Below are 14566 nucleotides of genomic sequence, written 5' to 3' on the forward strand. Positions count from 1 at the left end.
CGTCGCTTCGCGCCACGTTTCGAGCTTGTGGGTGTGCTACTTTTGATACTTTTGTTTGATGCTGTGGCATGATCAAGTAGGGCATGAAAATAAAACACATAAAGTTTGAATATGGAGATAAGAGGTTTCTTTCTGCCGAACAGCAACGATATGCTAAAGGTACGGTGGTATACTGTATACATACAAAAAGCAACACTGTTGAACTATCTAGAGTAGACAGATCAAAAAGCCCACACCCAAACTACAGCAATACCCCCGTGGTCAATTACTGAATATGACTTCCGCACAGGGAACTCTTACGTTCTTTTCCTCTGCAGCAGAGCCTTGAACGTGGAGATGAGCTCTAGGTAGGAGGTGGGCGTGACGTAGTTGTGTCGCTGCAGCTCAGCCATGAAGCGCTCTGACAGCTGGATGGTGGAGGTGTGGAAGCTCTTGCACATGGCGATGCAGCCGGCACGCAACTCGTCCTTCATCTCAATGTCCTGCAGGAATCGGGAGGCCACTGCCTGCAGGGCGTCCTCTGGCCAGCTCTGAGAAGACAAGGGCAAAGCATGACAACACTGGAGGGGACACACTGTACCACACACTCTACTAAATGGTAAATGGGGCATCTATGTGGCGCCTTTATCTAAAGCGCTTTACTATTTGCATTATATTCACCCAATCACACACACGTTCCGATGGCAGCGTACGTAAAACATACAAGACATCAGGAACATTTGTTAGGGATGGAGGGAGGAACAATTCGTCACTAACCCAGGGGGAGCCAGGGACTCCTCAGAAGGATTTACTATCCTTGTGTGGAATTTTGTTACTTACAGGAAGGAGAGTAAAACATGATTGCCCCGCTCCCCCCCCCCCCCCACACACACACACCTGGAACCAGTCAATAGTGCAGCAGTTGATGAGGGCGGGGAACTGTCTGAGGCGGCTCCTGAAGGCGTCTCCGATGGGACTCATGGCCAGCACCACGTGCAGCTGGGCGCGACAGCGCTCCACGAACATGTTGAACAGGGCCAGTGGGCTGCCGTCCGTCTGCTTGTCACGCTCCCGCTGGCGGTCCAGGACTCGCATGCGCTCACAGATCTCCTGCTTCTCATCTGCTGCAAACAGGTTGGGCACCTGGCGGCATGGGGGACAACATTGCTGTCGGGAGGAAACCACCTAACTCCATTTTCTTATTTTGTTTTATTCAACACGCTTTTTGTCTGCGTTAAAAAATATGGAACCAATGAAAAGTTTTAAAAGGCGCTTCGGAAAAAAACATCTCAACTCCATTGGACCCTCAAACTGCCTGCTAAAGCAGCTAACTCCACAACCTCTCCCGCTCTCATGCAACTTTGATGAGGCAGTATTGCATGGTTTTAAAAATATAAGATTTTCATTTCCTAAAAAAAATATGTTTTTCATTTCCTGAAAGATTAACATTTTAGATTACAGTTTTCCACTGTATACTTTTAAACAGTATGGAACACTTTGAACTCTTGGAATACAAATTCGTAATTTTTTTCTCTCTGTATCTCATTCCCTATCCTTTCTTTCCATCCACTAATCTAACAGTCTCTCCATCCATCCATCCATCCATACATCCATCCACCTATTCAAATCATTACATGACTTATCCATCGATTGTTCCATTTCCATCATCCATCCATTGTGTTCCATCTCTGCTCCATCACTCCCCGCTCACCTCGCCAGTGTTGAGCAGGTTGCTGACATCCTCCAGGAAGGACTCCATCTTGATCTGCATGTCGGTGAACAGGAAGACGCCGTGCGCGTCGCCCTGCGTCGACTTCTTCAGGATGAACCTCAGGTCTTCGCGCCACTCGGCCGTGCCGTAGCTCTTGGAGATCTCCACCTGGAACCGTGTCCATTTTTTTGTTTTAGTACTTAATACCATAACATTTTAGTCGACTAAATCTACAGTTGAATTAGTCGACTAAATTCTTTGGCTGGCCGTGATGGCATACCTGATTTATACTAAAATAGCAGATCTATTCATAGTAGATTGGCTATTTTCAGCCACCTGCACACAACCCAGCATAAAATGACGTGTCTTAGTTCTACTGGATCTCTTCTCCACTAGTCCCTCCCTAAACATTTTAGTCTACTTTTATTTATTTTTACTTCGTTTTTGTCAGTGAAAAAATACATTTTTCGCCATAGTTTTTTAGTCAACAAAATACACATTGCACACCGACCTGGAACAGCTCCGACTCGGCCATGTGCGCGGCCAGCCGGGTGAGCGACTGGCGGCCGCTGCCGCCCATGCCCACCAGGAGGGCGTGGCCCCGCGGCTGCTTGAGGACGCGGGAGACGCGGCAGACGTGCTCGATGGCGAAGCGGAACAGCACCAGGTTCATGGGGGCCTTGCTGACGTTGTTGAACTCCTCCAGGTGCGACTCCGCCACCCGCCGCAGCACGTTCAGGTCGGACACCTCGCGGTAGCTGCGGTCCTCCCCCTTGGGGTCGTGGAAGTCGCAGAACATGAGGCTGCGGAGGTCGTCCTCTGTGACCCGGCCGACCCAGTCCGGGTTCAGGTGCTGGAAGAGCCAGTGGAAGTCCTCCTTCAGGTGGTCCCGGCACGCCACCTGCAGGTGGCTCACGAGCCAGGCCCGGTCCGAGTCGTGCACCAGGCGGTCGTAGTATACCCTCTGGACCTGTGGTGGTACGGTACCAGTGGACGTGGTCCATAGAGAAAGATATTAGGTACCATTTTGAGGGGCGCTAGACCCTCCTATGCCCAGCTTTGAGGGTTTGTGTAAACACAGACATTGAAGACAAAAGTATGTAAACACAAACATTGAAGACAAAAGTTTGAGGATGCATATTGTGATTGGCCGGCGTGATTGGGTGGGAGATGTGCCATTGGTTGAGAATGAGATGATGTATGATGAGACGTATGATGATAAGAGCATCCCTCGCTTCACACAGGAGTGATTTTTTCATCACAGCGAGTCGTGGGTTCCATTACGAACCCGATGACCTTTTTGTCTCTCCCTGTCTCTCTCCTCGATTCCCGTCACTATACTGTACAACTATCAAGCCCAAAACAATATATTAAAAAAGCACTTTGATTAACATAATCCTTAAACCTATTTTCCCATCACATTGTCTCTATATGCATTGCAACCATGATGCATTATACGCTTTCATGTTTGAAGAACTAATTGCAATCCGTTTGTTGATATTAAAACGTTACCTCATGCACCCACAGCCGTTTGATGGCAGCGGGCTCGTCAGCCGTCTGGGGCCGCGATAGGCAGACGCCTTGGATGACGCGGGAGAAGTCCCGCAGGTTGAAGAGGTAGTGGGACTTAGCGGGAGTGGGCAGCAGGTTCTTTGTGGCCTCTTGGTACACTGACATGGTGCCGCTGACGATCTGAGAGGTCAGGTCAGCAAACGTCTCTGGGAAGTCAAACCTGTAATTGAAATGGTCAGTGCAGTGCAGTGCAGTGCAGTGCAGTGTAGTGTAGTGTAGTGTAGTGTAGTGTAGTGTAGTGTAGTGTAGTGTAGTGTAGTGTAGTGTAGTGTAGTGTAGTGCAGTGCAGTGTAGTGTAGTGTAGTGCAGTGCAGTGCAGTGCAGTGCAGTGCAGTGCAGTGGTTCTCAACCTGTGGGTCGGGACTCCCAGGGGGGTCTCAACAAGATTTGGGGGGGGGGATCCCCAGATGTCAGTGAAGTGACAATTTAAGTACTTTTAAGACATTTTTAATACCTAAAAAAAAGTAATCAAACTATACGATAAAAAACAAAATTTGGCCAAATTGTCAAATAATATACAATAATAAAGAGGCAAATATTGTAAAATATTTTAAAAAATATTTATCTGTAGAACCGAGTCAAACTAAATGTAATGCCTCAAATCCTACATTCCAAGTGCATGTCAGGGACGGGTGCATGGGGAGTCCCCAGTTCAGATAGGATTATTTTGGGGATTCAGGTCTGAAAAGCTTGAAAACCATTGAGTTGCTGGACTGCTTGATTAATTTACATTTTACAATTTGACAATAGAAATAATAGAAAACATGCCACCCGCTTGACTCTATTCTCACCTAAATTAACAGACAATGAGTAATGTTCCTAAATTGATACTAACAATTAACAACAATTAACAATTAGTGTAACTTACTTGATTATCTTAATATTTTATCAATAGGAGATAGGAGAAAGTGTGTATAAAGGTCTGAGCTACAAGTGTGTGTGGAGTTGGTCTTATTGGTTTTATTATATTTTTATAATAATTGCTAAGATGTGGTTGGGATCAGGTTATGATGGTGGCTGAATAAAAAACTAGCATCGTGCCACATACTGTAGTTCAAACAGTGTTTTATGCAAATAAAACACCCATGGGCCACAGTGGCATTTAATGTTCCATAACAATGTTATACTCTGTAATTGCCTCACTATAGTACCAACTAGGGACTCATTACAATCCTATTAAAAGAGAGATTGAAGCAAGTGCAGAACATGTTGGTGTCTGTTGTGCTGTAAAACATGGCCTTGCATTTCATATGCCTTCTGTTGTGAGAATGTTTTCTGTTACAATTTAGGCATTTAGCAGATGCTCTTATGAGTGACTTACAGTACGTTTGACAAATAATTTAGCATTTACAAGGGCTATAATGATATATATAACATGAGCATTGTGCTACTGACAGTGTTTGAGCTTTGTTTTTCACCCATAGTGCTCTATGGCCCTTTGAATATAAAATTAACAAAAGCTGCTTTTGTCCACCAACTTTTGTTTTACAATACTATATAATTTAGTTTCCACGTGATACAGTGTGTCAGTGTATTCTTATTCACATTTTAGAATTAATTTGACAAAAGCTACTACTATCCAGTGCATTGTAATCATACAGTATGTACCGTGTATGGAGATGCCAGTCAAGGATCCTGGAGAAGATGGTGTACATGGTTTTCTCATCAAATTCATTAATGGTAAGCGTGTTGAAGTGACGCAGGAACCGAGGCGTTATGGCGTTTCTCCCCCCGCCTACAGAAGGAAGAAGCACAATAAAACATAATGTTTACATGTTTACATTGTAAGTTCAAAATAGTGAAAATAGTTTTTTCAAAACTTGGGTGATGAAGTAGGGGCATTAATCTACGAAAAGACAAAAAGTTGAAAAATGGACATACAGTGTTTCTGCCCGACAGCGACGATAACGAACATTTGTGGATGTGATCATGGAAACGTTCACAAGGCTCCGCCTGGACTCACCCGTTGGCCCCATGGCACACACTATCTGGACGTCCGCCAGGTGGATCATGGTGCAGTCCTTCATGTCGTACCAGTTCCGGTGGTCCAGCCACTGCCGCAGCAGCTCCACGGGGGGCTGGGCGCCGTACGTCTCCCTGGCCGGCATGTTCACATCATCCACAAACACCACCTGGCAAAACGCAGCATGTTTGAATAAGTACACCAATAAAATATACAGCCTAAAGCCTTGCTGAAACTAGCAGATCTACAAGCTGAAATATTGTTGGCAACTATTCATGAAGCTGTTTTTTTTAGAACTATAGCACTCTATGGCACTTACACAAATGTATTTGACTGTGTTTGAAGGTACACTATGAATGCCATAGAGGCAATAATAATAATAGTAGTAGCAAAGAAAAATACATGAAGGTACGTTTACTTTTCTTTACTATTAATAATATAAGGTAAAATGAGTCTGCCCAGTAGATCCACAGTGAATCTACTACTCTACTTTTTACAGATGTATTAGAAGTGCAATAGACGTGATAAAACTTAACAAGAATGAACAACATAAACTCAGACCATTTTCTTCCCCAGTGGCGGTCCAAACACTCCCTTGCGCCTCTTATCCAGCTTGGACATAATGATGCTCTGCGTCTGGCCAGCCGTGGTCTGGGCTGAGAAGTTGATCAGCAGCGGGCTGTAGACGCTCTTCTGCATTCGTCTCAACAGAAAGTCCTAAACAAGAGATATCAAATGGCGGAATTAACCCATTGAGAACTGAGGCCATCTAAACCAGTAGCACTTTCAAGATTCTTTAAAATCGCTTGCAGCGTGGCACAGGGTTAAACAGACGGGCAATGCTCATTGTAAAGACCTATAATAGTACCAAAACAAATAAAGTATAACATGTATGTACTAACTAGTCTGTATGTATACAGTATGTATACATACAGTACATACATGCATTAGAAATGTTTGTTTGAGTTTACACTATACAATTGACACACAATAAATAGGGTTTTTTGTGTTATTTTTTGTCTCTGAAAGCGAATGAAGCAAGACAGGAAGAACTGGTGACAATTTAAATCGATTTAATAACTTGCTACACAGTATTGAAAAAAGGGTTTAGTACAGTTGGCTTATCTACCTCAGGATTGAAAAGAGGGTAAGTAATTTGCTATTGTAATGAAAACAAATTACAGTATTGTAAAAGAAAAGGAAAATAGAGAAAAAAATAAAAAGACGTTTCTGTCATTTGTCTGGAATATAATTTTGTGTCTACAGTGCAGGCAGATGAAGTATGGGCTGGCTGCCCCAGGCTATACTTTCTACTGTTGGTAATTTAAGTACTTTTGATATGCTTTTAAACTATTACTCAAGTCATTTTTTTATTCCAGACTTTTACTTGTAACAAAGTATTTCCACATTGCAGTATTGATACTTTTACTTAGTAAACAAATCACACTCGTGTGAAGTGAGGGGCACTCTTATCATCATACATCACATTCCTTGCTCAGCCAATCAAATCATCACAAATGTCATTCCGGCCAATCACTTTTGACGTCTTCACTTTTCTGCCCTCACTTTTATCTTCAATATGTACTTTGTTCAGCCAATCAAATCATCGCTATGGGTTGATCGGCCAATGTTTGTGTTCACACACACCCGGAAAGCTGGGCATATAGGAGGGGCTAGCTAGCGCCCCTCAAAAATGTGAGTACTTTTTTACACCAGGTGCTGAAGGCATACATGACCACGTACTATGATGTAGACGCTCTTGCCAGTGCCGGTCGGACCAATGAAGATAGTGGGCTTCTGGTGGGTGATGAGCATCTCCATGAGGGCTGTGTAGCGCACAGTGTTCTCAGTAGGCACAATGATCTCATTGAACTGGATGTCCATAGGGATAGGGAGCGCTGCCTTCAACTCGTCAGTCCAGAGCTCCCACCTGCCTGGGCCCTGATGAACAAAGAAGAAGAATGCATTGCATGGAACAGAGTGAGGACCATAGTTATAAAAGGATAGAGGGAGAACCGGAGCGTTTTCTGAAAACCGGGTAGAAACCATTCCTTTTTGTTATCACTTTAAAATGTTAAAATAGTGAAAAAGCCGATCTACAAGCGTGCAGCTTGTACTATTGTGCAACACTCTTGTATGATGAAGAAAGGCTTTAATGTTTGGAAAAACATTAAAAAATTTGAAATTTTGAAAAGATACAAGGTTTTTCCCGGGACAGTGACGATAGTAACAACTAAAATGACACAGATGCTTGAAAGGTATAACAACATATAGGTGTTCCAGGTTTAAATGCCACCTCCTTGATGAAGCGATACTGGTACACTGTTCCATCAGTGGGCAGGGGCACGGTCAGCCGTTTGGGTGGAGGCTCTACGGTGGCCAGGATGCCGTGACGGGCCCTGGTCTCTTTGCTCAGGGGGCCGTCCAGAACCCCTCGAAACACTCCGTCGAACTTGACCCGACCGGCCTCGTCACAGCTGGCGCCCACCGACCACACGAGGCAGAACACAAATATGCCCTGCGGGGAAGGGAAGAGCTCATCTTTTAGTGTTCTGGGCGGGAACCCCTTTTGGTGTTAGCATTATGTTATGCTTTAGCTATTGAAAAATAGCAGATCTCCAAGCTCATAGCACGCCACCGAGTGGCGCGCTACGAGCTTGTAGGTCTGCTATTTTTGAAAAATCGAAGAACGACTGACATAGAAACATGGCTTTTTCAGAAAACTGTCAGGATGCAGAAGACATTTTTTTAATCTGATCTCAGGTCAGAATGGGTTAAATAGGAAAAAACTAATTTCAGTGATCTAGTAAATAAGACTGGCTGTGGCAAATAATAATCGAAAAGAACAATGCTGTAGCCAGGAGCAAGCATGCACCAGACCCTCCTCTCACCTCCAACCAGGAGCAAACATCCGTCTCATCCATTCTGTTCATCGTGGCCTCATCACAGAACTCATCCATCATGCAGTCCATCAGGTTCATCAGGGAGTTGACCAGGTTTGTGTCCGAGGTCGGGGACAACTCCTGAAACAAATCACAAAATAATTCAGACCCCTTTAAATTGCAATGGTCTCTAAATAAAACCTAAACCTTAATGTCAATTATATTAACAGAAACACAAATTTAACACCCAATGGCTGAGAATGCATTCATTCAAACCCGGAATTAATTATTTCACTGAATACTGAACATCAATAGTTCACACATGGACATGTTTAAACAGTCCACTTGTTGACAGAGGTTCAATTCCCTCTAGTACTGTACCTTGGTGTTTTTCCTGATGAGCTGTAGACATGCAGGCAGAATGCGGTCAAACAGGCCAGTGATGAGTTCTTTGTGAATGGCACTGATTGCGGCGGGCAGAGTGTTGAGCCAGGACAGCATCAGAGGACGCCAGCCCAGCATGTGAGGCTCCATGTAGACCATGCCACAACGAGACACCTAGAACACAAACATATGATATATATGCACACACACACCCACGCACACCTAGCCTGGCTAATAATCCAGACTAATATCACACGACACTGTCGCGCAGGCAATTTTTTTTTGCCAACTGCTGATTCGGTCTGGCTTATTAGCCAGGCTAACGCATGCACACACACACACACACAGTCACACACACGCACACAAAATCTGTGAGAGACTTCTTACCGTAGCGGGTGAGGCCACCTCCAGGTCCATGGGCTCAAAGATGAGGCTCATTTGCGAGGACATCTGGATGATCTCGCCGCTCGTCAGACAGAGTTTCTTGTTGTCATCGAGCACCGTGTTCATGTTTTCAATCCACACTGCGTCCACCGGCCCATCAAAGATGAGCCATTTCCTGTCTGGACTCTATAAGGAGACAGGGATGTAAGCGGACACAAGATCAGCGATATACAGTAGGCAGGTGCAATAAAGGTTTAAAAACAAACAATAATATTTTAAAATCAGTTCTAAAAGCCACAGGTAGCCAGTGCAGTGAGGCCAGTACAGTACGTGTGAAACAGTGCACTACTGAGAAAGAGCATGTGTGCTCCGTTAACTGTACTAACATAATTAAGCTCACATTATTCATGCTTTAGTTTGTAGTACAAACTAAATCATGAAAATGTGTATTTAGACTGTTACTAAAATATACCCAGGGGGCAAACCACCCATTTTTTTAGGAAACCTGCATTTGCCATAACATCAAAGGTTGTCCACCAGAAATAATATCTATGACCCCGTAGGATCACAACCTACAGTGAAGGAAGCCAGTCAACAATCATGGTAGAAATCATGGTAAAGCACTATTTCGGGTAGCCACCATCTTGTAAATATGCACAATAAGGGTCCAGACACACCCAATAATAAAACTAGGTATTCCATTGAGTCTCTCATGGTCAGAAACCATGAAATAGACACCAAGTTTGCGTTTCTAGCTCATCTGGTTCAGAAGCCAAACCTATTTTCTGGGTGCTAATATTATGGCCATATTGGATTTCATGGAAACTTGCAATACAAAAAAGAATATCCCTCAGTTTAAAATGTTGCCCTATTCACCCCCCATTATATCTAATAATATATGTACCGGGTTGTCCATATAGGTTGTGATCCTAGATCCATAGATATTTCTGGTGGACAACCTTTGATGTTATGGCAAATGCAGGTCAACCCCCTTTGCCACCTGGGTAATAGTTGGAACAAATGTCCCTGTGGGGACATTAACATATATCTTATCATGGTGGTGCACACAAAAAAGTCAAACGAAACCCATTTGCACCATTGACCGCACCAAGGACCAATCACCAACCAACCGCGACACTACCTGTGAGACAGCGAAGGCTCTGTAGCTGACTGCCAGGATGCCGTCAGACCACTCATGAGAGACAGGGTCAAACTGGCCGTACAGCTGGCCCATGGTGACAGCCTTGGGGTTGATGACTGTAATCTGGACCTGGTTCTCATTCATCAGACCCTAGTTGGACACATGAACGCACGCACGCACACACGCACGCACACACACAGCAAACCGATAATATGAATACATACATACATACATACACACACATGTGCTATTTTCGGCAAATGTTCCCCATCACACAAAGATTTGGCGGACCCCCTGTAGTTACTCTGGGGGGTCCCCCACCCCCTGTTGAAGACCCATGCCGTAGAGAAAGCATGCCCTAGGTATGCAATACCCATGGTACCTGTTGTACCCGTTTTCATCATGATGACATCAGAGATCTCCATGTATGGGCATAAAACTTCTGACTGTCTGCCTGTGTCAATCCCTTTTATGCCCAAATATGGAGATGTGTGTATCTGTCTGTCTGGGTCCCTTTTATGCCTAAATTAGATCATGGTCTTATTACCCATATTACTGACATCATCAGTCAGACGTTCAGACAGAATTCCATGCTTTCATCAGGGATCTCCATATAAGGAGACCCATTGCATGGTGGTTCTGGACAACTGCTGAGCACATCACTCCGTCAGGCCCTCTGCGGCACGCAGAGCAAGTTAAAAGTCCATCAAACGGATGGTTCTGGAGATATGCAGTAGACACACCGACAGTCAGACTGACAGATACTTACGCACCCACCCAGTCACACACATATTTACAGATGGATTATAAATGAGGTCACTTGCACAGTGTGATCACACTGAATGTGGACTTGCGGCTGCTGCTGCTCTACAGGCTACATCACCATCATGCTTGCAGGCACTCGTGTTTGAAGTTGATTTCAATAACATACAGTCTATCACAATGAAGAAAAAGGGTCAACATAATCACGTGGCAATGCCAAAGCGGGCCTCCTCGCCCATCAAGCCTTCGCCCAAACAGGAGAGACTTACTTATACCCAGGAACAGCGTATGGTGGAGATGGAGGTCGATGGCCGGGTGCACCGGTTCAGCATTGACGACAAGCTGGACGTCATCAACGACAATGACCCGACGGCCCAGGAGATCATGGAGTGCACCAGCAAGAATGAGAACAATGAGAAGGCACAGCGGGTTCCGGTTCGCTCTGTGCGCCTCCAAAACAACCAGCAGAAGAAGAACGCGGCACTGACAGCCACACATGGCGTCACTGGCCACCATGGAGGAAGTGGGAGCACACTGTTGGAACCCAAGTTCCGCGTAGTAGAGTACAATGTGCCAGCAGTGCCTCGGAGGCAGACGGCGTACTACAAGTACACAGAGAAGACGGCGGAGGAGCTAAACAAGGAGATGGAATACGACATGGACGAGGAGGACTGCGCCTGGCTGGAGCTGATCAATGAGAAGAGGAAGAGCGAGGGCATCAGCCAGGTGTCCTACAACCTCTTTGAATTCCTCATGGACCGATTCGAGAAGGAGTCCTACTTTGCCATACAGGTCCAATGCGACCCGCAGTCACTAGTGGATGAGGACGCTGTATGCTGCATCTGCATGGAAGGAGATGGTGCCGACAGTGACCTGATCCTCTTCTGTGATTCATGCAACATTGCTGTGCACCAACAGTGCTACGGTGTGCCCTGCATCCCAGAGGGTCAGTGGCTGTGCCGCCATTGCCTCCAGTACCCATCCCGACCTTCCAGGTGTGTTTTCTGCCCTAACCGTGGAGGCGCCCTGAAGAAGACGGATGATGATCGTTGGGGACATGTGGCGTGCGCCCTGTGGGTGCCTGAGGTGGGATTCTCTGACACAGTCTTCATCGAGCCCATCAACGGCATCAGCAGCATCCCGCCTGCCCGCTGGAAGCTCACCTGTTACCTCTGTAAGGAGAAAGGGGTAGGGGCCTGCATCCAGTGCTACAAAGTCAAATGTTACACTGCCTTTCATGTCAGCTGCGCTCAAAAGGCTGGCCTCTACATGAAGATGGAGCCAGTGAAAGACGTGACAGAATTGGGCTCCACAACATTCACCGTACAAAAGGCTGCTTACTGCTGTGCCCATACACCTGATGGTTGTGACAAGAGACCCCTCAACATCTATGAGGAGGCTCACTCCAAACGAGGCGAGAAAAGAGGCAGTGATGGGTTTAAAGGATGGCAGAAAAAGAGGTGTAAACAGGAAGAACCAGAGCCAAAGCTGGAGGTGCCTGCCAGCTCTGGACCCAGCATAACAGCCTCAAGTTTGGATACAATTCTCAGCCAGGTGGCTGTCCAGAGGAAGAGGCCTTTAGTGGAGCGTGTCCTGAGCTATTGGGTGCTTAAGAGGCAGTCAAGACACAACGTGCCACTAATCAGAAGGCTCCAGGCCACCAAACCACAGCCTCAGAAAACAAAGCAACCGCAGGAATGCAAGTTGGACAGTGTTCCAGCAGTGAAGGAGCAAATGAAGGAATGGCATCATCTCCGTCATAACCTAGACCGTGCTCACCTGCTGCTAGAGCTCATCAGGAAGAGGGAGGAGCTAAAAAGAGAACAGCTGAAGCTCCAGCAATCAATATTAGAGGTCCAGCTCAATCCATTCAACATTCTGCTCAGGGCGGTTCTAAATGAACTGCAAGAAAAGGACATCTACAGAAGTTTCTCTGAATCAAGAATCAAAGAGGTTCCTGACTATTTGGAACACATCATGAAGCCCATGGACTTTTCCACCATGAGGAAGTGCATTGATGAGCATGGCTACAAGACCCTGGAAGAATTTGAAGCTGATTTCAATCTCATAATTTCCAACTGCATGAACACCAAGGACACGTTCTTCTACAAGGATGCTGTGCGAATGCAGGAACACGGTGAGGCCATCCTCAGGAGGGCACGACGGGAAGCTGAGTGCATTGGCTTTGACTTCCCCAGTGGGTTACACCTCCCCGAGACCCCCAAGCTGGAAGCACGGCAACCTTTCTCCTGGGACGATGAGGACAAGCTACTGAACTTGCAGGTCTCTGACAATGACTTTGATGTCATGCCAACCTCCATTCTTGCGAAAACCTCTGACACCCGCAATAGACGGACCAATATCTGCTTCCGCAAGTCCAAGAGTGTCAGCCAACAGCATCTACTTAAGATGGTTAAAACATTCCCAGGCTCTCCAAATGTGTTTGCCAAGACCTCCCTCTCGGTTGTGGTTCCAAAACTTGAGACCCTCCTCCTTCCACAGAAGAGAACCCGAAACACCTGTGGAGATGCTGAGGAGGAGGAATCCCCCATCAAACACCTTGGCACAAGAATAGCTAACGAGGACAGCAAACCAGCTCCCTTCCGGTCACTAGTAGAAGCGCATCGACTCTGCACTTCCGAGTCCAGTGGGACTCATGGCGGGGGTGTGCAGTGTAGCATGAGCACTGTTGTCATGCCTAAACGTGTGGCATGCCGTAACACTGTGGATGATAAAAGCACTCTCGTACTGAGAACGGAGAGTTCACGAAAGGCATCTAAGATTGATCATGGATCACTAAACAAAGAGGACGGAGTGCTGACACAACAGAGTCCGCCTGCCTCTGCAAGCTCCAGATGTTCTAGCAATCGAAATCCAATGAGAAAATCTTTCTTAACACATTTGCCAAGCACAGCTGACAGTGGTTTCCTAGATCCAAGATGGTTCCTTTTGGCATTAACAAGACTATAGAAAAAGTATATATTTTTCTAGATAAGAATAGTGGAGCTTGCAACCTGTCATCAAAGTTGTGTCTTTTGTCTATGCAAATTAACTTGAGGAACTAGGATAGTTAGATTTGAAGGTTCTATGGGGATGTGTTTTTGGGTACGTTTATGGCACCTCCTGTACTCATTTCACCTTGGTTTGCACTCATTGTATGCCTAAATCTAAATTCCTTGTACTTCCTTGCGTCCCCTTACCACTAGACCCAGAGGGTTGAGAGAGCCTCCTTTCTCCAAAACAGTGCCCTATAACTAAAAAAGATCACACCCGTGTGAGGTGAGGGGCGCTAATATATTAAAGTCTAACTCATGTTGATTAGGTGATGTAATGGTGATGTAAAACAAACGGTGCCAACACAAACATTAAACGCCATTAACAGTTTGACTGTTTTTTACGTTTAACACGCATTTTAATCAACCCCCTTTCACTGCCGAGATTGTTGTATTACCTTTAGAGCATACGCTGATTATTTGGGCTTTTAATCCGCGAAAATCCAGCGAAAAAAGGTCCCGTGGTTTGTTATGATCCGAGTGTCGCATCCACCACCCGGATGCACGCGGAAGACGCACACAAGACTCGTCTCAATGAGGCGTTGCACCCAATGCATTTCCATTGGCCTCAATTTCCCAGAAGCCCTAGCAGCCCACAGCATGTGACGATTTCCGGTTTTGTCATCACAGCGAAGGCATCCAGTCTCATACTCCGCGACGAAGACGGATTTTCTTTTGATTCATTACATTACGGCGGATTAAACACATAAAACAAAAGGCGGGTATGTCCGATAC

The 14566-nt window shown here is 45.7% G+C and overlaps 2 protein-coding genes across 2 annotated transcripts in view; one reads left to right on the forward strand and one right to left on the reverse strand.

Annotated features, from left to right (window-relative positions):
• Positions 1-14566, reverse strand: part of dnah7 (dynein, axonemal, heavy chain 7) — a gene marked incomplete at both ends in the record, with an annotated part of 58766 nt that overhangs the window by 20141 nt on the left and 24059 nt on the right. Inside the window, 14 exons of the mRNA XM_083768066.1 lie at positions 301-530; positions 877-1122; positions 1691-1858; positions 2202-2660; positions 3203-3422; positions 4871-4997; positions 5226-5394; positions 5787-5942; positions 6969-7166; positions 7522-7743; positions 8117-8248; positions 8489-8665; positions 8879-9061; positions 10017-10166. Coding sequence (XP_083624192.1) covers positions 301-530; positions 877-1122; positions 1691-1858; positions 2202-2660; positions 3203-3422; positions 4871-4997; positions 5226-5394; positions 5787-5942; positions 6969-7166; positions 7522-7743; positions 8117-8248; positions 8489-8665; positions 8879-9061; positions 10017-10166 — 2837 coding nt within the window. The remainder of the gene's footprint in view (positions 1-300; positions 531-876; positions 1123-1690; positions 1859-2201; positions 2661-3202; positions 3423-4870; positions 4998-5225; positions 5395-5786; positions 5943-6968; positions 7167-7521; positions 7744-8116; positions 8249-8488; positions 8666-8878; positions 9062-10016; positions 10167-14566) is intronic.
• LOC310860785 (bromodomain-containing protein 1-like) lies at positions 10959-13748 on the forward strand (the record flags this gene model as incomplete). Its single annotated transcript, XM_083767943.1, has 1 exon — positions 10959-13748. The coding sequence occupies one exon, from the start codon at positions 10959-10961 to the stop codon at positions 13746-13748; it is 2790 nt and encodes a 929-aa protein (XP_083624069.1).

The sequence above is a fragment of the Protomyctophum parallelum genome, assembly GCF_964188405.1.
Source record: "Protomyctophum parallelum genome assembly, chromosome: 6".
Taxonomy (NCBI): domain Eukaryota; kingdom Metazoa; phylum Chordata; class Actinopteri; order Myctophiformes; family Myctophidae; genus Protomyctophum; species Protomyctophum parallelum.